We start from the raw sequence: 22,449 nt of genomic DNA, 5'->3' as shown, positions 1-22,449 counted from the left end.
GCTCTCCGCCCTGCCGCATGCCGGGCCGCGGCTCTCGCGCCGGCTCGTGACGTTCCTGCCCGCAGCCAATGGCGGGCCGGGGGCGGGCCGGCGGCCGTGCGCGTGCGCGGAGGGCAGGCCCGCACGTGGGGCCGCGGCGGTCCCGGCGGTACCGGAGCCATGGGGCGGAAGCTGGACCCGAGCAGGAAAGAGAAGCGCGGCCCCGGGCGCAAGGCCCGCAAGCAGCGGGGAGCTGAGGTGGAACTGGCCCGCTTCCTGCCGCCCGGTAAGTGCGGCCCGAGCCGGCGCGGGGCCTTGGCGGTGCCTCGGAGCGTGCCGCCTGAGTGCCGCTTCTATTTCCGCAGAGGCGGAGAGCGGCCGGAAGAAGCTGTCCAGCCACGCGCGGAGGAGGTGAGGGCTGCCCGGCCCGGTGCGCGGTTCCTGACCGGGGCTGGTCTGAGGTCTCACGACCGCTTCCCTCCGCTGCAGGGCCGCCAAGAGACGACTGGGGGTGGCGGGGCGGACGGCGCCGGGAGGAGGTCGGCGGCCCGTGGGTGAGTGGCGGGGGCATCGCGCCCTGCGGTGCGTCCCGCAGAAGCGTGTACTCGGCTGCTCCCGTCGGCTCTTCCCTCGGCCGGTGCTCGGGACCGGGCGGGGGGCCTTAGGTGCGCACAGAGCTGACGGCGTGGGGCAGCTGCTCTTTGGAACGCTGCCTACCTTCTAACCTTTTGTTCCGCTGCAGTTAAAGAGCAGGGGGATTCTCAGAAGGAGGTTAGTCCCATAAAGGCAGTGGGACATGCCCCTCAGCGCCAGTCTGGCTTCAAAGATGATAACGCAAAATGGCTGACCCCAGCCAAAGGCAAGAAGAGCCTCTCCAAGAGAACCAGCGTGGAGTTATCCAGCAATGGCGAGGTGGAAGAGGACAGCTGGGAGATGGAGGAGGAGGAAGAGGATGGGAGCAGCGAGGAGTTGATGGATGACTATGGTGCCTCATCTTCTGATGAGGAAGAAGTAAGAGCTCTTCGGCTTTAATTTTGCAAGGAATCCTCGGCTTTTCTGGCTGCAGGGGCTCAGCAGGCTTGGGGGAAAAAGGCAACCTGACTATAGGAGCTGGGGTGAGGGTGCTGGAGAGCCTTCCCCACCCCATCAGAGCAAATTCAGGTTTGGCAGCTGGACCCAGTATGACACCAAGTCTCTTATTATCCATTTTAAACAGAGCAGAAAAAAATTATAGGGGGCAGAGGATAAAGGGGGCACCCAATGACATTGCTTCATTAACCTTTTCTTTCTCTGTTTAGTTGCTGCCCATTGAGAAAGCCGCCCTGAAGCAAAAGGCTGAGTAAGTATTTTTCCACATTGTGAGTTAGTGGAGCCTTTCCTGGATGGGTGAGAAGCCCGACTTGCTTTTGTTCTTTTTCATTCTCTTGTACTAACAAGACAATAATTGTGAAGTATCTGTGCAGCACTGTTTTGTCTGAAACATTCCTTCTTTTCTTTACACTTAGCAGAGATCTCAGTGAAGATGATAGTGAGGAAGATGAGGTGGCCGAGGAGACCAGCAGGCAGAAAACAGGACAGAAGGAAAAAGAAGATGCAGATCTGCAGCTCAACGTGGAGATAGATGAAGAATTCAAATTGCCAACTGATGAACAGATTGAGAAAGAGAATATCCTTTTCATCTGTAACATCCATAAGCTGTATGTAGGCAGCAGTATTGAGCCTAGATACAACTGAAGAGATTTGCTTTATTTCATTACGAGTATTGTTTTAGCACAAGTGCTCTGTGTCTAATGAGGCATTTTTAGATGAGCTATCATAACAGTGTACAGCACAGTTAAGAAGTATGTTACAACCTGTACAGAGCCCAGAGCCTCCCCCAGTCTTTCTGGTCTTAAAGCATCGTTTATCATCCTCTGCCCTAATTTTCCTAGCAGGCCTGTATCCAGCCAGTTTGTAGGGTTTTTGCCTAACAGCGATTCCAGCATACACAGTGATTTTCATTTACTGTCCTCTATGCGATTTAATCTTGTCTCTTTCTCCTCTGTTCCCCAGTTGCCTTTGGGGAACTTCTGGTCTCCTTTTTGGTATAAATGGTGTTTTCAGCATTGAAAGACCTTTCTCATTGTTATCTTCTTCCTTTTTTTTTCATGCTTATCTAAAGTGAGCTTTTCCGCTCAGATCTATCCTTTGAATCCTGCTTCTGCTGAGCTCTGTTGGAAGTGTAAATACTGAGCTCTGCATGTGTGTGTGCTCTAGCGTGGCCTTTCTTGTGATGTGGTGATTCAGGACTCGTGCGCGACTGGCTGTGCGTATGAAGGACTTAATGTGCAAGTTCATGCACTGTTCATGTTCCCTTAATGGCCTTTCTACCTGCTGAGCCACCAGACCTGCATGTCATTCACCAACGCATCAAGAGCAACATGGAGGTGCTGCAGGACTTTGGGGTGAAGCGGGAAGAAGGACGCACACGACAAGAGTACCTTGCACTGTTGCGCCGGGATATGGCTGCTTACTACTCCTACAGTGACTTCTTGCTCAAGATGCTCATGGATATCTTCCCACTCCCTGAGGTAGGGTTCTGCCTGCTCTGTGTCTTGGCTGACCGATGAGGATTTGGCAACGTCCCTACTTCATTTTTACCTCCTTCCTTTTGTCTCTTATCTAGCTAATCAACTTTCTGGAAGCCAACGAGGTTCCCCGTCCCGTGACCATTCGCACCAACACACTCAAGACGCGACGACGGGACCTAGCGCAGGTGAGCAGAAACCTGTGGCAGTCTCCTGTGCTGCCCATCACACTTGAATTGTGACTCAGCCCCATCTCCTTGTCTTGTAGGCTCTCATCAACCGTGGTGTGAATCTCGACCCCTTGGGGAAGTGGTCAAAAACTGGACTTGTTATTTATGACTCCTCCGTGCCCATTGGTGAGATCACCCTTCCTGTTGCAAGGTTTAGCTGATCTTCCCTCTGTTCCCTTTATTTCATTTGTTTGTTGTTGTGTTTTTTTTTTCTCTTTGTTTTGCCATCCCTGCACAGGTGCCACCCCTGAATACTTGGCTGGACACTACATGCTGCAAGGAGCTTCCAGTCTCCTCCCTGTTATGGCTCTGGCTCCACAGGAGAATGAGCGCATCCTGGATATGTGCTGTGCCCCGGGTGGCAAAACCAGCTACATAGGTACCACCCTGAAGCCATGGTGGGAGGCTCAGGAGGGATGCTCTTAGAACTGATCTGTGTAGAAGGAGGAAATGGAATGGGACTGAATTCAGGAAAAGGTGTCTGGGTAAAAGCATAGGAAATTTTTAGTCCCTTGCTGATCTGTTTTGCCTTCTGGCAGCTCAACTTATGAAGAATACAGGGATGATCTTGGCCAATGACAGCAATGCTGAGCGGCTGCGTAGTGTGGTGGGGAATTTGCATCGGCTGGGTGTCACCAATACAGTAGTGAGTAACTGCGATGGACGCCAGTTTCCCAAGGTGTGTTCCCTGTCTGCTCTGGGATGTTCTTACCATCCTTACCTGGTGCTGTCCCTTTAGCAAGATACGTTCTGTGAAGTCATAGGAAGATAAGCAGAGCTACTGGGAATTATGCTTGTTAATTGGTGTGAAAACAGGAAGGTGGATGGGAAAGAATGAGCTATCTCCTGCCTCCCCAGTCATGTTTCCATTTTTAGTCTCGGTCTTGTTCTCAGCATAACTTTAAATTCATCTCTGTCTGTAGGTACTTGGAGGGTTTGACCGTGTGTTGCTTGATGCTCCCTGTAGCGGAACAGGTGTCATTTCTAAGGATCCTGCTATCAAAACCAATAAGGTGAGTGATGAGTACAGATAACAGATGGGGGATCTGGTGTGAGTTATGAGAGGATGGATGATTCTCGACTTCACGGCAACTGCATTTTTGGCAAACCTCTGTAGAGGGGAAATGGATTTTTGTGCTCTTGCCCATTTTCTGTGTTATGCTAAAACTAGTTTTTTTTATGTTAGTTCTGCAGAAAAACCCAGTCCCATATCTTGTCCCTTGTTCAGTTATCTCTCCATTTGCAACAGTTTCAGAGGCCTGGGCTGTTCCCTGTGTCTCTGACCCCTTAACCTGTCTTTTACTAACAGGATGAGAAAGACATCCTGCGCTGCGCTCACTTGCAGAAGGAGCTGCTTCTCAGTGCTATAGATTCAGTCAATGCCACCTCAGAGACGGGGGGCTATGTTGTCTACTGCACGTGCTCCATTACAGTAAGTCTGTGCTCTGTCGTGGTTATCTCTTTAGGAATGGTGAGTTTGGATCCTAACGTTTAACCTCTGGTAGGTGGAAGAGAATGAGTGGGTTGTGGATTACGCCCTGAAGAAACGCAATGTTCGTTTGGTGGCCACAGGACTGGACTTTGGCAAGGAAGGCTTCACCAGGTGTGTGCTAAGCCACAGGTCGCATAGGTGGCTCCGTTCCTTGCTGCCAGAGTTTCAGCAGAGGCATTTTTCACCTCACTTCCTCTTCCAGGTTTAAGGACCGTCGTTTCCATCCCTCTCTTAAGTCTACACGGCGTTTCTATCCCCACACCCATAATATGGATGGGTTCTTCATTGCCAAGTTAAAGAAATTCTCTAATTCCATCCCCAAGACGCAGAAAGGTAACCTAGTATGGAAGCTCTGCTGAGCTGCCTGAGCCTGCTCTCACAGGCTGCTTCCCATGCAAAAAACACATGGGTTCCTCCTACAGCACTTTTGTCTTTTGTTTCAGACGAAGAGCTTGCTGCAGAAGCAGCAAATCCGTCCACTGGCCCTGAGACAGTCATGGAGCCACAGGCAAAAAAGAAGAAACTTGAGTCGTCAAAAATTGCCCAAGCACAGAAGAAGCCACAGCCTGCTTTGAAGAATAGACGTACTCTGCAGGGTCAGAGGAGGCCCTTGAAGGCTGTCCGGCTTTCTCCCCATAAGTCCTGTGCTCAAGTCCCTAACAGAAAGAAGCATAAGGTGAAACAGAATGGACAGTGAGAGGAACTGCTTTTCCAGGTGCTGTTTCCCTCCTTAGGGAGCAAAGGCTAGGGCTGCCCTGGCTGTGTTGTACTGTGCTGTATTGTGCTGTTTTTCCTGCTCTTTGCATATAATCGCTGCAGTACTGAGCACCCAGGACAGCCATAGCCCCTTTTACTCCTTTCCTTCCTCTGCATCAAGGACTGACACACCACTTATTAAAAGTTTTATATTTTTGCTCAAACTTTGTCTTTTTCCCTTGAGTATTGAATACAGAATTTTGCCAGTGTCCCCCTACTGCTTTGCAACTGAACCCCCTTCCACTCTCTTCTGATGTCCTGATGTTTTCAGTGTTCGTTCTTACTGCTGTTGTTTGTCACTTTCTGTGAGTGTGTGATTGTCCTCTCTTCTTCCCTGTGCTTGTCACAGGACTACAGCATGGCTCAGGTTGGCGTGGACCTCTGGGTTCATCTGGTCCTACTCGTGTGCTCAGGCAGGGACACGTCCAGGTGGGTTTTGAAGATCCCTAAAGAGGGGCTGCATAAATTCCCTGGGCAACTTTTTATGATGCTCTGTTAATTGGCCTACATTCATCTCCTGTTTCTTGGCCTTCCAGACTGCAGCTGCAATTCCTGCTGCTCCAGGTGCTGTGCAGTCATACTCTTTTTGCTTGTTCAGATGTGGTTACTTTTTCTTGTGACAAAGCAAGCAGTAATGTCTATTTCTGTGGCAGCCCGGAATGTGACCTTGTGTTCTCTTCTTTGGTTCTGCTCCCCAGTGAATAAATATTTTTTCTAGAGACTATAAGTAAGCTTTCTAATAAGATTTGTTCTCAAGTGTCCACTCCACCAGTGTTCTGGTGCTGGGGTACTTGAGGTCTCACTTTTGTGTCTACACTTGTCTTGCTAGCTCACCTCACAGGGGCTTTGCCTTGGTTTTTCTCCCCGTGCTCTGTGGGAGAACTTGATGTACTATTAGCTTGATGTACTGCAAGTTTTAAGAAGGGATAGGGCAGGAGGGACTGACTAGGAAGTGAATGGATTGTGAAGAGCTGTCTATGAGAGACACAATCAGGTTGAGAGGTTTTGTGTTAAAATTAGGGACCAGACCAATGAAGGACATGTGGAGTCAGGGTCTACTACAGGCTGCCTGATAAGGGGAACAGGCTGACGAGGCATTCTTGCTTTAGTTACAAAAACCATTGCATTTGCAGGCCTTCATTCTGTTGGGGGGATTCCCAGCAGACATTTGGGTGGTTGAAAAGCAACATGGCAAGTTGTAGGCAATCCAGGAGACCCCTGGAGTCTGTTGAGGATAACGTCAAGTATTGGACAAACCAGCCAGAGACTGTTACTGGACCTGGTACTCACCATTGCAGAGGAAGTCATTTAAAGAAATTAAGATTAGAGGTAGTCTGGGCTGTAGTGCCCATGCCCTGGTTGAGGTTTGTGATCTTGTGGAATATTGGCCTGGCCTTCTACAATGGAGTGATGGCACTGAAGGACAAAAGAAATAAAGTGATTACATCTACCTGGATTTCTGTAATGCCACTGATACGGTCCCACACCACATCCTTATCTCTAAATTGGAGATATGGATTTGAAGGATAGGAGTATTCAGTGGATAAGGAATTGGTTTGAATGTCACAGCCAGAAGGTTGTAGTCAATAGCTCTACACCCAGGTGGAGGTCAGTGACAAGTGGTGTTCCTCAGGGGTCTGTCTTGGGACTAGTTGTCTTCAAAATCTTTGTCAGTGACATAGACAGTGGGATTGAGTGCACTCAGCAAGTTTGCTGAAGACACCAAGATGAGTGGTGCAGCTGACACAATCAAAGTGCTCAAAAAGTGAGCACTTAAGAACCTAATGAGGTTTAACAAGGCCAAGTGCAAGATGTTGCACTTGGGTTAAGGCAATCCCAGATATGTGCATAAACTGGGAGAAGAACTCATTGAGAACAGCCCCGTGGAGAAGGACTTGGGGGGTCTAGCAGAGGAAAAGCTTGGTGCGAGCCAACAGTGTGCATGTGCAGCCTAGAAGGCTGATTGCATCATGGGCTACATCAAAAGAGGGGTGGCTAGAAGGGAGAGGGAGATGATTGTCCCCCTCTGCTTTGCCCTTGTGAGGCCCCATCTGGAATACTGCATCCAGGCCTAGAGCCCCCAGTACAAGAAAAACATCGGGCTGTTGGTGTGGGTCCAGAGGAGGCCACAGAGATTATCAAAGGCCTGCAGCACCCCTCCTATGAAGAAAGACTGAGATGCGCTTGTTCAGCCTGGAAAATGCTCCAGGGAGACCTCATTGCAGCCTTCCAGTGCTCAAAAGGAGCTTATAAGCAGGATGGAGACTGACTTAGACTGTTTTATAAAGCTAGGACAAGGAAAAACAATTTTTAACTAAGAGAGGGAAGATTTATGTTAGATGTTAGGGTGAAATTCCTTACTCAGAGGGTGGTGAGGTACTGGCACAGAGAAATTGTGGATGCCCCCTCCTTGGAGGTGTTCAAGGCCAGGGTAGATGCAGCCCTGGGCAGCCTGATTTGGTGGGTGGCAACCCTGCCCATGGTAGAGGGTTCAAACTGGGTGATTTTTGAGGCCCATTTCAACCCATTCTATGATTCTATAATTCCATTATTCCATTACAGTATTTTTTGCATGATGTTAAGGACAGATGAATGCAGCAAGCTAAAGGAGCTAGGTACTGTTAACACATTCAGCAAGCAGTGAGGCTGAGCATGAACTTCAGAAATACACACACATGTGATAGATATGACCAGCCATGGAGAAATCAGCAGAAATAAGAAACAAGTGCTGTGGTAGGTGCTCAGGAAAATACAAAGAGTGCTCAAAATGGAAATGGCAAATATGGCCCAATCCTGTTTTTACAGGCTTATCATACCTTGAGCATGCTAGTGGACCTTGTATATGCACGCTTTCATGGATCTCTGGTTGCTGGTCATCAGACTTGTGGTCTGCCAATACCTTCAGGCCCTTGATTCTACTTACTGGTTATTCCAGCTTGAAGTTAGACTTTTTTTTTTCCAAACACACATGCTTGCCAAGGTAGCACAAATAGCTTACTATGGAGATAGCCTGGCTGGTGGTAATTGGGTGCATAGCTCAGCTGGACAGGCATACTAAACAGAGAGTTTCCTTGAGACTAGTCTCTGGTACTCACTCCACTTCTCCGTTTACTCCTTTTTATTTCTCCCTGGTTTATCTTGATACCCCCTTTTCCCCAGATTTGATCCTTCCTATCAAAATTCCATAGCAAGTTTTGCTCCTTAACATCATACAGTAATTTTTACAAAGTGCAACAGTTTTCAAACATCCCATAATAAATTTTCCTCTAAAACCTCACGATCTTAGTTTTCTTATCAGTTAACGAAGTTTCTGGCTGAACCTTTTCAAGGATGCACTTGTGTGATACCTGCAATGGTTCAGTCTGTCAGTGTCTTGGGAGTTCTGGTCTTTGTTACAGCCTCTGTTATCTTCTTGTTAGCTTTTAATTTATTACATCTCTGTTTCTTCTAGGTTTGTTTGGGTTTTTTTTCCTTGGACATTTTGTGCTGACTGGTTGTTAGCCAGATACCCTTAGAGGTGGAAATTACTTTTCCCTGTTTCACAGCAAATTATGAGGCCTCTGAATGCACCTGTCTCACTTCAAGCTTATGTGGTGAAGTCTCTGGATTGTCTGACATACAGGACCCTAGGCTTTCCCAAGGCTTTTCAGAAAAATTAATCAATGCTAGGCACTGATATGAAAAGAATTATTAGATTGCAAAGCAGAGAAAATTACCTCCTTGTATAAAATAACACTTCTTCAGTTCTGCATTTCAAATGTCGTCTATCAAGGGAAAAAAGAAAAAAAAAAAAAAAGATCGTTGAACTAAAATATGTTCAGAGGAGAACAGATACATCCAAAACTATGGGATGGCTTCTGCAAGAGGGGCAGTGGGAGAGCGGGTCTTTTTAAGCATGGAGAAGAGACTATGGGGAAATAAATGATACAATGGTGCATAAAATTGTGAGCAACACTGAGAAAATGAACAGGAAACAGATGTTTGCTGTTTTCCAGCAATAATAACATCATAGGGCCTATCTAAGTCACCCAAGGTGTAGAGAGCTGTGGAAGCTTATGAAGATTTAAAACATCCCAGATACAGGGTGGCTTTTGTTTAGTGAGGCTGGGAATTCTACTAGGAAGAAATTCTTTACTCAGAGGGCAAGGAGGCACTGGCACAGGCTGCCCAGTGGAGCTGTGGGTGTCCCACCCCTGGAGGTGTTCAGGGCTTGGTTGGATGGAGCCCTACGCAACCTGCTCTGATGGGTGGCAGACCTGCCTACGGGTTGGAACTAGATTGGCTTTAAGGTCCCTTCCAGCCCAAGCCACTCTGTGATCCCATGAAGCAGTGCCTGTCCTTCTGGCAGTGACACTAACCTGTTCTGATGTGTTGCTGTGTGCTGCAGTCCCTACACTAGCATGTAGCATCCTGGCTTGACAGCCCCTCTGTCTTGATACCTAGTGGCAGGGGTAGAAAGGACTTGGTTTGGATCCCAGCATAACAGTGAATCTCCAAGTCATGTCAGGTTCCTCTGAAAGATGAGAATGCTTGTTGTCTTCATCTCTTGAGTAAAACCAGTCTCTTCGCAAGTGTAATTTCTCCTGTTTTGCTTGCCTGTGAGCTTTTTCTGTAGCTGAGGGAAGATGAAAGAAACTTGCACTTTTCTTAGGTGGTTTGCTCCCATTCTGATCTTTACATAAGCCATAGCAGTTATCACTGCTCAGATGGATAACATGAGGTGGCTCTGAAATACCAACACAAAGCCATGGAAGAAGCACTCCGTATTCAGCTAGCTGGGGAATAGAGGCAGGCTGTTTGCCCCTGTGCTCTGTTGTAAGGCTGCCTGAACAGGGCTGTAGCTGGTCACCTGGCTTGCATTTCCTTGTTACACTGGGAATTATGACCATAAAGCTAAGAATTTTGGAAAACATAACTGCTAGATCACGTTTTGGAGCCCTCTGTTAGTGTATTTGAATGTCTGAAAACTGCTGGTAACACAACTTGCCAAAGCAAGAGCTGGGGCAGAGGAAAGCAAGAATCATAGAATGGCTCGGGTTGGAAGGGACCTCAAGGATCATCAAGTTCCAACCACCCTGTCTCAGAACTGAGAAACTGGACTGAGGGTTGGAAACAGAGCTGGGGTATAAAAACACTGTCATAAATTAAAAGCTGAATGAGAGAAAACTGGTGCAATATGTCTTGGTATCTATTCCACTGTATTACATGCAAATCTTACTGGGTGGTATTTAACAGCTTGAAGAGAAAAAAAAAAGAAAAAAAAAAAAAGAGTAAGCAGTTCTGTAACACAGCTGACACATGCTGTGAAATTATTTAGGCTAGAAACAAGGCCAGAAGTTGCAAAACAAACCTGGAAAATAGAAGAGATGAGCTGGTGCGTGACCACCAGTGTGACAGGAGCAGCGTCATACTTGTAAGATCTTAAATTAAGCGGAAATGCAGCACTGCTTACTGGCAAAATAAGGAAAACAGACTTCTGGGGAGGAGGCTGAGGACAACACTGAAGAAGTAATGGAAACAGAAGAGAATCTAACAGCAATACAGCAATATAGGCTGTCGCTGCTGGCAGTGATGTGTGCTGCAGAGGTGGGGATGGGCAGGCTACATCCAGAGGATGGGACTGAAATACTGCATTGCACATTTCAGAAATATGGGTACAAAATTTAGGTCCTGGAGTACTAGATCTCATTGCATATAACCACACAGATGCATACGCTTGCAGGGGCTGAATCCAGAAGTGTTTCAGTGACTCCCCATTTGCACGCAGATCTGGGCTGCTGGCTTTGCTGGTATGAATGGTGCCCACAGCAGCACCCAACTCTGGGAATGGATAGGAGCAATTAATTCTAGGAGTGGGCTACAGTAACATGTCCTGGAAGCAGCAAGACTTGGAGAGTTTACGTTGAATTATTCCAGCAGAGCATGGTGCAAGGAGAGTGTTATGCTAGGGAAGGAGGACTGGGTTGTATGGGGTATTACAGACACTGGTGTTTACCTGTGCCTTGAAATAGCAGCCTTTTGGAAAGCCGTGGAGCCACTCTGAATAACTGAGTGATGGGTTTCATCTATTAAGTGCCTGCGTAGGAGCATGCATTAGCCAGTAAAAGGCTCTGTGAGCTGGGAGAACAGGAGCATCTCAAATGGGTAGTGAAAGTTAAAGCAAGGCAGGGCACTTGAATTCAATATGTGACTATCCACCTGGGGAATCCACCTCGATTTGCCTATGATGGATTACAGCAGAGCGCTGATCTCTTTCTATCTTGCTGTCAGCAACTACAGACACAGTCACCCACCAGCACCTGAGCGAGCAACAGAAATTTGCACTGATTTTATTTTGCATGGGATCAGAAAATGCAGTGGTCCTCTCTTGGCCTTAGAATCCGTGGGTGTAAAAAAACATCAGCACATCTGTCGATAAGTGCCTATTCTCACGTTGGTTCTAGCTGTAAGAGGAGCCCTGCACATGCAGGCAGCTGGAGTTCGGCAGCAGAGACCAGTCCTGTGAAGAGAAGCACTGAAGGAAGCTGATGGCAGGTGATGGGACACAAGCAGCAGTGCCACCCTCGGTGCCTCTGGGATGGACTGCCAGCTAGGCCTGGCTGCGAAGAGTGTGGCTGGGCTAGCGCAGCCGGCCATCCTCGGGGGTGTGAGGACCCCAAGTCACGGCGTGTGTTCCTCCCTCCGCTATTGGCGTAAGGGACCATCGTCCAAGCCCTGAGCTGGGGCTGGGGGAAGACTGCAGAAAACCCGAGGAGGGCTCAGACTGCGGGCAGAACTAATTCCACTCGGTAAGCAACAAGGAGGTCACAAGACAGCGCGTTTCAGAGCCCGGGCGCCCCCGCACGACCTCCCGTACCCTCGCGGGGCGGCGACTTCTCGAGCGCGAGCTGCTGGCGGGGCAGCGAGAGGCTCCAGCAGAGCGCTTTAGGGGAAGCCCCGAGAGCCACTGCCGGGCGGGGAGCCGCCTTCCCCGGGCCGGCTCGAAGGAGGGCACGCGGCAGCATCCGCCCGGCCCGGGGCCGCCCCGCTCCCGCCGCATCCCATCCGCAGCGGAAGCCGCGCCCCCGCCGCCGGGCCCGGCCCCCGCTGCCGCCGAGCCCCGATTGGCGCCGGCGGCCCCGGCTCCCCCCGCGCCCCGCGCCCGGCCCGCCGCAGCCATGAACCCGCTCTTCGGCCCCAACCTCTTCTTACTGCCGCAGGAGCAGCAGGGGCTGCCCGGCGCCGAGCCGCCCGCCCCGCGGCCCGCAGAGCCCTTCGCGGCCGAGCGCGGCCCCCCCCCGCCGCCGCCGCCGCCGGCCGCTGCCGGCCCCTTCCCCGCGCCGCCTGCCGCCATGGCCCTCCGCAATGACCTGGGTTCCAACATCAGCGTGCTGAAGACGCTGAACCTGCGGTTCCGCTGCTTCCTGGCCAAGGTCCACGAGCTGGAGCGGCGCAACCGGCAGCTGGAGAAGCAGCTGCAGCAGGCGCTGGAGGAGGGCGGCCGGGCCCGCGGTCCCCCGCGCCGCGACCAGGCGGTGCAGACCGGCCTGGTGGGGCCCATCCGCCCGCTGGGGCTGGCGCTGGCCGCCGGCCGCCCCGCCGCGCTCTGCGGGCCCGCCCGCCCGCTGGGCTCCCCGGGCTGCCACCCCGGCGCCCCCGCCCAGCCGCCGCCCTTCGCGGCCAACTCCCGCTTCATGCCCGGCACCATCTGGTCCTTCTCGCAGGCCCGGCGGCTGGGCCCGGGGCCGGAGACCACGCTGGTGCAGGGGCCGGGGGTCTCGTGGATCCACCCGGACGGGGTGGGCGTGCAGATCGATACCATCACCCCTGAGATCCGCGCCCTCTATAACGTGCTGGCCAAGGTGAAGCGGGAGCGCGACGAGTACAAGCGCAGGTGAGCTGGGGACGGGCCGCGGGCTCCGCGTGGGGAAGCGCTGGCAGCGGGACCTCGGGCTTCGCCTCGCAAGCGCGGACCCTGGAAGGCGTGAGCGTGGAGAGTCATTGTGCTCCCAGAGAGCAGCCCTCTGCGTTTGGGTCTCCTCAGGTTCACACGGTCGGTGGTTGAGGTCTGGTCCAGTCCTGCGCTAGTCGGGCCGTTGCTCACCTTCTGCCTCTTGAGACCTCTTGGGATGCTGACCTTGTGCCTTCTGGCTTCTCAGCCTGGCATGAGGACCAGGAGTGCTTTTCCAGGCTGGGGCTCAGAGTGTGAAGAAATAGCAGGATGCTGGGAGCCAGGGTTTTGAAAGGGAAGGCATCTGGAAGCGCTGGGGAAAGAGGAGCAGCTGGCAAGTGGGTGAGAAAGGTGAGGGTGCAGTGGTGAGGAAGCGGAACGGGTCAGGGCACCAGGAGGTCTCTAGGTGTGTGCAGATGTGCTGAGGAGCTGGCAGCATGCAGGGGTCTGGCTCCCCAGGCCCTCTCCTTCTTCCCTCACTTTCGCAACCCAGAAATCGTTGCCAGGGCTCTGCCACAGGTGGCAATGGGTACAGGAGCACCCTGTTCTTCAGGGTTCTGCAATACCATAGCTGCAGCACGGCACGCTTCTGGAGCAGGGCACAGTGCCGGCGCGCTGATCTTGTGGCTGAGCATCCTCTGTGCCTTGCCTGGAGCACTCTGCTCCAAGCTGGCTGGTGAGGCTGTCTGAAGAGCGGCACACAGGATGGGACCAGTCAGCAGCTGGAGCAAGGCCTGGGGCAGTGCGGGTGGGTTGCTGGCTGCTCACCGACTTGGGATGAGAGAGATCACTCTGTGAAGTTGTAGGACACTTGTAAAGTACGTTGTTAAATAACTGAAGGAGCAAAATGTTGCACTTGAAGCATACTAGTGCCCTGTGCCTTGGAGCTGTGAGATCTGGTGCTAAAGTCGGGGCTTGGGACCCAATATGACACCTTCCATTTCTGGCTTGGTAAGGCTTTGTCTGGGCAGATGCTCCTGCTGCACAGCTGATGCTCTGAAGCACCAAGTGAGGCATATGAGAAGGGAGTTGACATCTCATTTTTTTCCTAATTGCCGCTGCTTTTCTGTGCACCTAAGGGCTTTTCACTGAGCACGGCTTGGGTTCCTTCCGCAAGGCAGGCAACTCTCCTTTCTCAGTGTTTTTAGATCAGATAGCAGGGAGCTAGTGCCGTGTCAGGGCAACCTGAGCAGAGAGTGGGGCCACCTTTTGGGAGGGGAAAAGCAGAGAGCTCTGAAGAAGGATGGGAGACAGTAGTCAGATACCCAACTAGGATGCCACCACCTCTTGGGTTTGTGAGCATGTTAGCTGGGGTGTCTGACTGCAGTCTGCTGGTGCTGCTGAAGCCTGGGCAGAAGAGAGAGTGGGTTGTGGTGCATCCTGCTGGCTGGGGACAGGCAGTGAGGAAGGCCACGGGCCAATGTTACTGGAGGGGATCTATTTTTGGACAGTGTTACTAGGGGCAGGAGAAAGCAGATCCCACCCCCAGACCCCCTCCTACACTGGGTCCCAAATGGGGGATGGCAGAGGAGGATCCCGTTTCCGTGCTGTACCCGCACCATGGGCCAGCACTGACGTCCCCTTTGCTGTGTGAGAGCAGAGGTGGCTCTGGCAAAGGAACTTGTCACGTCCCCAACTTTGGTGGCCTGAGGTTAGCGGGGGGGGGGGAAGGAGAGTAGGGGGGAGCTGGCTTTGCCTGCTGCTGAAATGTGCTCTCTGCCCTCTCCCTCTGGGCAGACTGGTGGCATGGGAGGGACAGGCATCGTTGTGGTGACAGGGTGGGGTGGCTGCAAGCTGGCGTCAAACAGCAAAGCTTTGGTCCAGGTGGCATCAGCCTGGCAGACTGCTGGCTTCTCCAGGCTGGGTGCAGTGATGCAGCCAGGTTATAATTAGGAGTGGTGCATTGCAGGATGGAGCAGGGAAACGGAGCCAGGCAGGAGATGAGCCTGAGAGAATGAGGTTTGTAAGGGATGGATGTGCTTATTTATCTTTTACAGCGTGAATCCTTCTTACTTTTTGGCATTAAGTCAGCATTTACATGATCTCTACTGGTCTTTTGTAGCATGAATTCTCCCAAAGCTTTGGCAGATTGGGCAGTACGGAGCCCAGAAGAAGGTGGAGACCAACAGAGCGAGTAAGCTCCATGCTGAAAGACGCTGACAGTTTTTTTCAGTGGTGGAATGCATCTTCTCCCCAGGGACAGAGGCCTTTTTTGAGAGGTTCCCATATAAGGAAAATCCCACCTTTTAACTTTCTCCTTCCCGCTCTTCGTCTTTTTCTTCCCACAAAGGGGTGCAAAACCCTTTTGCTTCCCCCTCTGAAGCTGTGGGATGAAACCCACAACGATAGGACTGCACGCTTTCTCCTTGTCTGAATAAGGAGAAGCATTGCCAGCTATAAGAGCTTAAAAATGCCTGCTTCAGGACTCTCCAAATCATGGCATCATCTTCATACCTTGAAATGATGAGAGTGAGGGCTTTTCAGGAGCTCTCTGGTTTCCCAGTCATTGGGATTTATTTTTCACACTTGTAAGCGAGAGAAGTTCTACATGTCCTTGTACAACCTTAAAAGCTGGAGTCAGTGGTGCTTGCAAGCTTTAAACAGAAACCAGGGATCCCAGCACAGGCAGGGTCTGGCCCTTGTTGCTTTTCCAGACAAATTTTATTCTATCAGAGACATTCTGCTTTTCCAAGGAGCCTGAAGCAGCACCACAGTGGTCCTGCAGTGTCCTGCACTGTGTGGGACAGCCATGGGTGTGGGGCACGTACCAGCCCATTTGCTCTCTGCGATCATCATTTAGCAAACATTTAGCAAACGGCTGTGCAGCTGGTGGCCTCCCAGCCAAACAGGGGCTGGGCCAACACCGCAGCATAACCCAAGGTGATGAGCTCATGGCTGGGAAATATGGTGTGGTCCACTGTGGGGCGATGTATCTGGACAGACTGCACAGGCAGACTGGTGTGGGCTTGCTGCAGAGCTGCATAGGCTAATGCAGCACCCACCATCCATTCCAATCTATCTGTGGGCTAATATGCTGCAAGCTGGCATATAAAGGCATGACCTGTCACGCTTCCTTGCAGGACAAAACAATATTTTTCATTCTGACCTTCACATTGAAGTGTACAGCACGGCCATGTAACGTGATATTAGATAGAGTTCCATGCTTCTGGGCGACCTGAACTGCACAAATACAATGTAGATGGGTGCAGCTCTGCTGTATGCAGAGAAACCCAAAGCCCGTTCCTACGTGTTGTGGCTGAACATAACCCAAGACCAAGGGGCTGTGGGTGGCCAAAGCAGCTGGTGGGCTGCAGGGCATGCAGAGCAGCTGCTGTGCAGGGCTGTGTTGGTGTCCCCAGCTCCCCCTACCACAAAGCAGGGAGACATGGCTGGCCTCAAGCAAGGTTGGTAGAGAGCATTGTGGGACTGCGTTTGTGACCAGGAGGGCTGATGGGCGTTTAGCAGTTGTGGCCAACTAGAAACAAATGGCAATATATTCCCAGACACATTCTGCCTTCTGCACTGCTGCCATCCTTGCTCCCTCTGGGGTTGCTGTGGAGTGAGCAGCTGCTGGTCTGTTCTCTCCAGCAGCCTGTGGCACAAGATCTGAGCAGTGCATTTCTCTCCCTAGGTGGGAAGAGGAGTACACAGTTCGTGTCCAACTTCAGGACCGAGTCACAGAGCTGCAGGAGGTGAGCACTCTTGCACTCTTCCCCTGCTCCCTGTTGCCCCTTGCTGGGGCTAATGTGTGCACCTTCCTCTGCCCTGGAGCAGGAAGCCCAGGAGGCTGAAGCATGCCAGGAGGAACTGGCCATGAAGGTGGAACAACTTAAGGCAGAGCTTGTTGTCTTCAAGGGACTGATGAGCAATGTGAGTCCATAGCCCTGGGAGGCAGTTATTTTACCAAGGGAACAAGGGAGCTTTGGTGTCATGTGCCTTGCCTAATGCTCCTCCTTTATCCCCTTTCTGTGGCACTGTGCTGGCCACTGTGGGTTCAGAACATCACAGAGCTGGACACCAAGATCCAGGAGAAGGCCATGAAGGTGGACATGGACATCTGCCGGCGCATTGATATCACTGCCAAGCTATGTGATGTGGCACAGCAGCGGAACTGCGAGGACATGATCAAGATGTTTCAGGTGAGATGCACCCGTCCCAGTCTCAGCAGCTAGCTCTGGGGAGGAGAGTTCCCAAAGGAGGTAGAAGAGGCAGCAACATAACCCCTCTAGGAGAGGCAATTTATCACCTGCCCTTTGCTCCTTATGGTCCCTTGCTCTCTGTCTCCTCTTGAATGATGCCCTTTGGAAGCATCAGGTGAAAAGGCAGAGTGGAAAGCTCCAAGTGTTGCTTTGGGCATCATGTCCCTTCAACCTCTTGCTGATGTGTAGTATTGGGCCCTGGGATGCCACAGCGGTAGGGCAGCAGCTGCAGGAGGGAGACAAGTGGCTCCAGTGTCTGTCTCTAACTCCATCTCTTTCCTTCCCCTTCCCCTCTCCATCATCTTCTCTGTCACTCTTCTCTGTCTCTGTCTCTTTCCTCTTTCTGAATGTTGCTGCATTTCTGTCTTAATTTGTTTCCTACAGAAGCAACTGGTTAGTTTCATTCAGTTGAGAAACTGTACAAATTATAAACTTTCTATGAGGCTGGACTGTAAATATTGACATACTTCACTTTTTTTAGACTGTCTCTTTTTTCCTGTCTCTGTGTTTCCCTCTGTCTCTGGTCTGGGGTGGTGGGTGATTTGAGTTCTGCAATAAAATCACATTGTTTTTTTTCATCAGATTCATAGAGTCCATCTTTAGTTGCTTAGTTTTAATTTTAGAAAAACGCTAAAACCATATTTTATCCATTGCACCATCTTTAACCTGATCATAATAAGCCCGTCTCTCTCTCTCTCGCTTTTCTTTCTTTCTTCCTTCCTCTCTTTCTTTCTCTCATTCCCCGTCCGTCTGTCCCCCGTCATTCCTTCTCCCTCCATCTCCTCTCAACTGCCTACTCCTGACCTCGGACCCGGCCTCGTTTCTGTAGTCTCTGCACTTGTCTCCCGTTAAGGTCCCAGCCTCGATGGGGCGGAAGCGGGAGCGGAAGCAGGTCAGCGATGAAGATACTTCACTGTCAGAGAGCGATGCCTCCAGAAAGCCTGATGAGGAAGAAGAGGACGAGACCACAGCCATGAGTATCAATGAGGAAATGCAGAGGATGCTGAACCAGCTGTGAGTGTGGCCTAGCCTCACTCCAGCTGACCCCTTGCAGCCCCACACCACCTCAAGCAGCAGAGCGCTGAGCTCTGCCACACAAGTGAATGTGTGGCCAGCCTGGCTGCAGGCTGTGGCTTTGTGCTGTTAGCTATAAAACAATGCCATATCTGTGGGCTGTCCTCCTGACCAGGCCTTCTGATGGTGTGGGTCATTCTGGCTTTCTCCACCCTGCCAGGCACCGGTCTTCTCCTTGGTTGCCCTGGCTGTGCAGGCTGGTGGATGGGGAGTAAGGGGTGGGAGAAGTCTGCTGCTTTTCCTTTCTGGGCAATGCTGAGGTGGCAGCTCCTTCAGGGCTGCTCTTTATGCCCTGTGCTCTGTGGCTATGCTGAGGAGAAACTGACCAGCACCTGAGCCCTCCATGGCCTTGGGGAGGATGCTGCTTTTGGTGCTTGAGTGCTGTCTGTAGCCCTGCCCTCTTGTCCTGGGGTATTCCCAACCTGCTTCCCACCCCATAGCCTCTGAAGGACAGGAGGGATGATGTATTTCTCCAGAGGGCTTGTTTCAGTTCCACTGTGCTCTCACTTGCATGGTAATGCCCTCCCAGGTGGCTTGTGCCACTAAGAGCAGTGCTGAGCCATCTTCCCTCTGCCATGTTCCTCTTCTCACCACTGCTCCTGGATTCTGTGAGTCACTACCTCAGTTTGGGGCTTCTGACCATAAAGCTGGCCCCCTCCCCATCAGCTGTTGGTTTGGGGCATGCCTGAGCTCACCTAGGAACAGACATCAGAGGGCTGTAGTGCCCTGCAAGCCAGGGCAGGGTCTTTGGCAGGGCTGTGCCTGTCCTCATGGCAAAAGTTTTTCTGCATTGTGCTGACATGCTTGTCCCCTTGCCCCTAGGAGGGAATATGATTTTGAAGATGACTGTGACAGCCTCACGTGGGAGGAAACAGAAGAGACACTGCTCCTCTGGGAGGATTTCTCTGGATACGCCATTGCAGCTGCAGAGGTGCAGGGGGAGGTAACAGTGGAGCCATGCTTTCTCTGGTTTCAGCCCGGGGCTTGCACTTGATGTTTGGGGTGCTCAGTTCTGCTTGAGCCCTGGGAGGTGTTTGTTCAGTGGCTGAGCTTCAGAGTCCTTTCCTCCCTCCTGGGCCCATTCTCATGTGTTTCCCAGACCCAGCTGGCTCTTCTGGCCACCCTGGGCTCTCATGGCCCTTGCCCACTGCTGGGGCAGCAACTGCCCAAACTGAGGCCACAAAGTCTGGCCAAAGGCTCTGCTGTCTTCACCTTTGGACCTTGTTGGTCCTCTGGGAACATGTGCTTGAACACTATGTGCAGGATATTAGTTGTTCTCTCTGAAGTTATTGGGTTTTTCTGGGATTTTTCTGGGCTGTCGTGCTGACTGTCCAGTATGGTACATCTCAGATCTCTCTGCTTCGTGTTTGCAGGGCTGACTCATGTCTGTCATCTGGCCATACTGCTCGTGAGCTTTTTCCTCTTAATTCAGTGCTGCCAGTTCTCTCTCTGATTTGTCTCTCTTTCCTCTGGCTCCACATGTTGGATACCTCTCTGCCTCTAAACATGCTGTCTGTTCTCCTCAGCAGCAGGATGACAGCCTGGAGAAGGTGATCAAAGACACAGAGTCGTTGTTCAAGAGCCGTGAGAAGGAGTACCAGGAAACCATCGACCAAATAGAGGTGCAGGAAGGAGGAAGGGTGGGAAATGGGGGAGTGGGTTCCTGCAGGTGGGAGAAACCAACTGTTGTGCAGTTGTTTTGTTAGCAGTGGGATGGCAGCCTCATATCTGGCTGTGCCCCATGCTCTGCATTGCAGTATGCTTTAGGCTCATCTCTACATTGCTCTCCTTTGGCAGCTGGAGCTGGCCACGGCCAAGAATGATATGAACCGGCACCTGCATGAGTACATGGAGATGTGCAGCATGAAACGAGGTCTGGATGTGCAGATGGAGACCTGCCGGCGGCTCATCACCCAGTCTGGGGACAGGTGAGCTTGGAGGACCAGGACTCCTGTGTGCTGAGCAGGGCCTGGAGCCAGTGTGGTGGTGAGTGGGAGCTGAAGCAGTACTCCCTGTCCTGGTGTGATGTGGGGAGGAGACAGATCACAGACCAGACAGGGTGGGTATTTTAGCTTCTTCCCCCTGCCCACCAGATGTGTTCTGTCCTTCCCCTCAGCAGTGCCGTGACTGCTGCCTTTATTCTTCTCTACAGGAAGTCTCCTGCCTTCACCCCAGCCTCCACCAGCGAGTCAGCCCCCAATGAGGAGAGTGAGGAGTCGGATCGTGACCCCCCTAGCGATGCTTCCATCAGATAATGAGGGGAGGCCCTGTTCCCTCAGCGCCCCACTCCTGGCTGAGAGGTGTCTGAGCTGCAGCTGGGAGAGACTGTCAGGGATGTGGAGCAGCTGGTAACCATTTGTTGCCAGGCCCACCCCCACCTCGGGGCATCTGGCAGATCCCCTGCTACCAGGTGTCTTGCAAATGGCTAGGTAAACCTGTCCGGGCTGCTCACCTCCGGCCCCTTCTCTGTTCCTCTCCCCTGCTTTGGTTTAACCATGGTTCAGGCAGGATGGTCCCAAACTTGCCACAGCAGTGTTCTCCAGGGGCTGTCCTAGGTCCTCCAAACACAACCTCCTCCAGACTCTGTCCTGGCATATCCGACCTGCCCCTGGCCCTCCTCACGCCATGCAGAAGTCGAACTCGAGCTGTACCTCCCTGCAAACTGGACCTGACCCTGGTGCCAACTGGACCGAGCCTGGGGCTCTTCCCATCCTTGCTGCTCCCCAGGCACTGGGGTGGCCCTGGAGCTGTGCCAGGCCCCACCACTCTCCCCTCCTTCGGAGCAGGGACCAAGTCCCGCTCACCATGCACTTTGCTTTGCTGCGCGTCAGCAGCACATTTGTTACAGAGACCAGGAATCATTAAACGGGACTGATGCCTTTTCTACAGCTCCTACAGGTGTGGGCTCTCACTGGGCTGCAGCAGGTGTTGGGCTATACTGCTGGAAGCAGGGCTCCACTGCCCATCCCCACACCAGGCCCGCTGCAGCGTGGCCTGCAGGGTGCTCCATCCCTCAGAAGGTGCTGGTGGTGAGATTCCTCTTCTGGCAGTTACAGGCCCTCAAAGGGCTGCATGTAATGCTGGTACTGCGTGGGCCAAGCTCCGGGCTAAAAATAAACGTGAACCCAATTGTTTTATCTGCACTGACGCTACGGCACTTTCCTTCAATGTGTCTGCACCCCTTCACTGCAGGCCAGCATTCTCACTCAAGCTTTCTCCTGCTTTGCATTTTAAAATATCAAAAAAACCCAACTGCAGAAAAAGTTTGGTTAACAGGCTGAGATTAGTTGATGGGGGAATGACTAAGCAGCGCTGTGATATTGGGACAATTTCAGTTCCTAGAGGAAACTAAGCTGAACGTGGTTTGTGCCTAGAGACCTTCCTGTCTAAGAGCTTGGTTTCTGACAGGTCAGCTTTTTGCCAAGGTGTCTGGAACGTCTCCTTACTCATCCTCAGTTCTGTATCCAACCTAGATATCACCACAGTATCCCTGAACTGCCATCTCTTGTAGCCTGTGTGGGCTTTGCCCTTACCCATTATTATTGGGATCTTTGGATCCAGTAAGATGGGAGAGGTGTCCTGCAGAGAGACTGTTTTGTAGGGCTGTCTGCAAACCAGCAGACATGGGCTGCTCAGCAAAGAGAGGTGAAGCTCCAGAGAAAAACACTTCTTGCAAAATGTCCTGGAGGGAAGGTAAAAGTAGATCAAAAAGTAGATCACAGTATAAGTTTTTTGGATCACTTGTAAGATTAGGTAAGGTAGATAAAAATGGGGGCTGCGTGAGGCAACAATTTATCTAGATTGGTTTGTGTAATTAACTGCTGCTGTGCTTAGCAGAGCACCTGCACATCTGTGTGTTGTGATGCAGTTCGGCATTTAAGCAGGGTGAGGTCCTCTCCATGTGCTTGCAAGACACATTGCAGCACGTGTTGGTGTTTCAGTGTAGGTAAACTGTCTGGTTAGATACATCTTTCCTGCTTCTTTCTTTTCCCTTTGAATTTTGCTTTCTAGAAGAACAAAAAACAGAGCACATATTTTCATCCGATATTTTTTTATTTTGAGTGATGTTGCCTCACATACAGTAGCTCAGGGATCACTTTCCTTCCTGCCTGAAGGCTCTTTTGGTTTATACAAATCTCCTTTCCCATGTGTTTCCTTGCAGCATTTTCTGCCCTTTCTCTTATGTGGAGATCTCTGCCTGTCAGGAGAAATCCGTTTCTCC

At 51.6% G+C, this 22,449-nt stretch overlaps 2 protein-coding genes across 6 annotated transcripts; both read left to right on the top strand.

Moving 5' to 3' along the window:
• Nucleotides 1-97: 97 nt before the first annotated feature.
• Nucleotides 98-5,743, top strand: NOP2 (NOP2 nucleolar protein). Of its 2 annotated transcripts, none has more exons than XM_048929182.1 (16): nucleotides 98-265; nucleotides 345-390; nucleotides 469-533; nucleotides 722-990; nucleotides 1,278-1,318; nucleotides 1,488-1,645; nucleotides 2,350-2,549; nucleotides 2,645-2,734; nucleotides 2,815-2,902; nucleotides 3,015-3,155; nucleotides 3,316-3,455; nucleotides 3,700-3,789; nucleotides 4,086-4,208; nucleotides 4,282-4,379; nucleotides 4,471-4,601; nucleotides 4,712-5,743. In XM_048929182.1, exons 1-16 carry the CDS (start codon nucleotides 160-162, stop codon nucleotides 4,963-4,965), a joined length of 2,040 nt encoding a protein of 679 aa, XP_048785139.1. In that variant the 5' UTR covers nucleotides 98-159; the 3' UTR covers nucleotides 4,966-5,743. The 2 variants fall into 2 exon arrangements, with proteins under 2 accessions (XP_048785139.1, XP_048785129.1); XM_048929172.1 differs by having other exon boundaries at nucleotides 1,485-1,645.
• A 6,378-nt stretch (nucleotides 5,744-12,121) lies between these two features.
• On the top strand, nucleotides 12,122-21,370 carry IFFO1 (intermediate filament family orphan 1). Of its 4 annotated transcripts, none has more exons than XM_048963756.1 (9): nucleotides 12,122-12,897; nucleotides 16,586-16,646; nucleotides 16,729-16,824; nucleotides 16,953-17,093; nucleotides 18,007-18,167; nucleotides 19,050-19,170; nucleotides 19,757-19,849; nucleotides 20,025-20,155; nucleotides 20,380-21,370. In XM_048963756.1, exons 1-9 carry the CDS (start codon nucleotides 12,182-12,184, stop codon nucleotides 20,480-20,482), a joined length of 1,623 nt encoding a protein of 540 aa, XP_048819713.1. In that variant the 5' UTR covers nucleotides 12,122-12,181; the 3' UTR covers nucleotides 20,483-21,370. The 4 variants fall into 4 exon arrangements, with proteins under 4 accessions (XP_048819713.1, XP_048819693.1, XP_048819703.1 ...); XM_048963736.1 differs by having other exon boundaries at nucleotides 17,983-18,167; XM_048963746.1 differs by having other exon boundaries at nucleotides 12,124-12,897; nucleotides 19,754-19,849.
• The last annotated feature ends 1,079 nt before the right edge of the window (nucleotides 21,371-22,449 follow it).

This window comes from Lagopus muta, chromosome 1, assembly GCF_023343835.1.
Source record: "Lagopus muta isolate bLagMut1 chromosome 1, bLagMut1 primary, whole genome shotgun sequence".
NCBI lineage: Eukaryota > Metazoa > Chordata > Aves > Galliformes > Phasianidae > Lagopus > Lagopus muta.
This window is presented reverse-complemented; position numbering and strand designations above follow the sequence as displayed.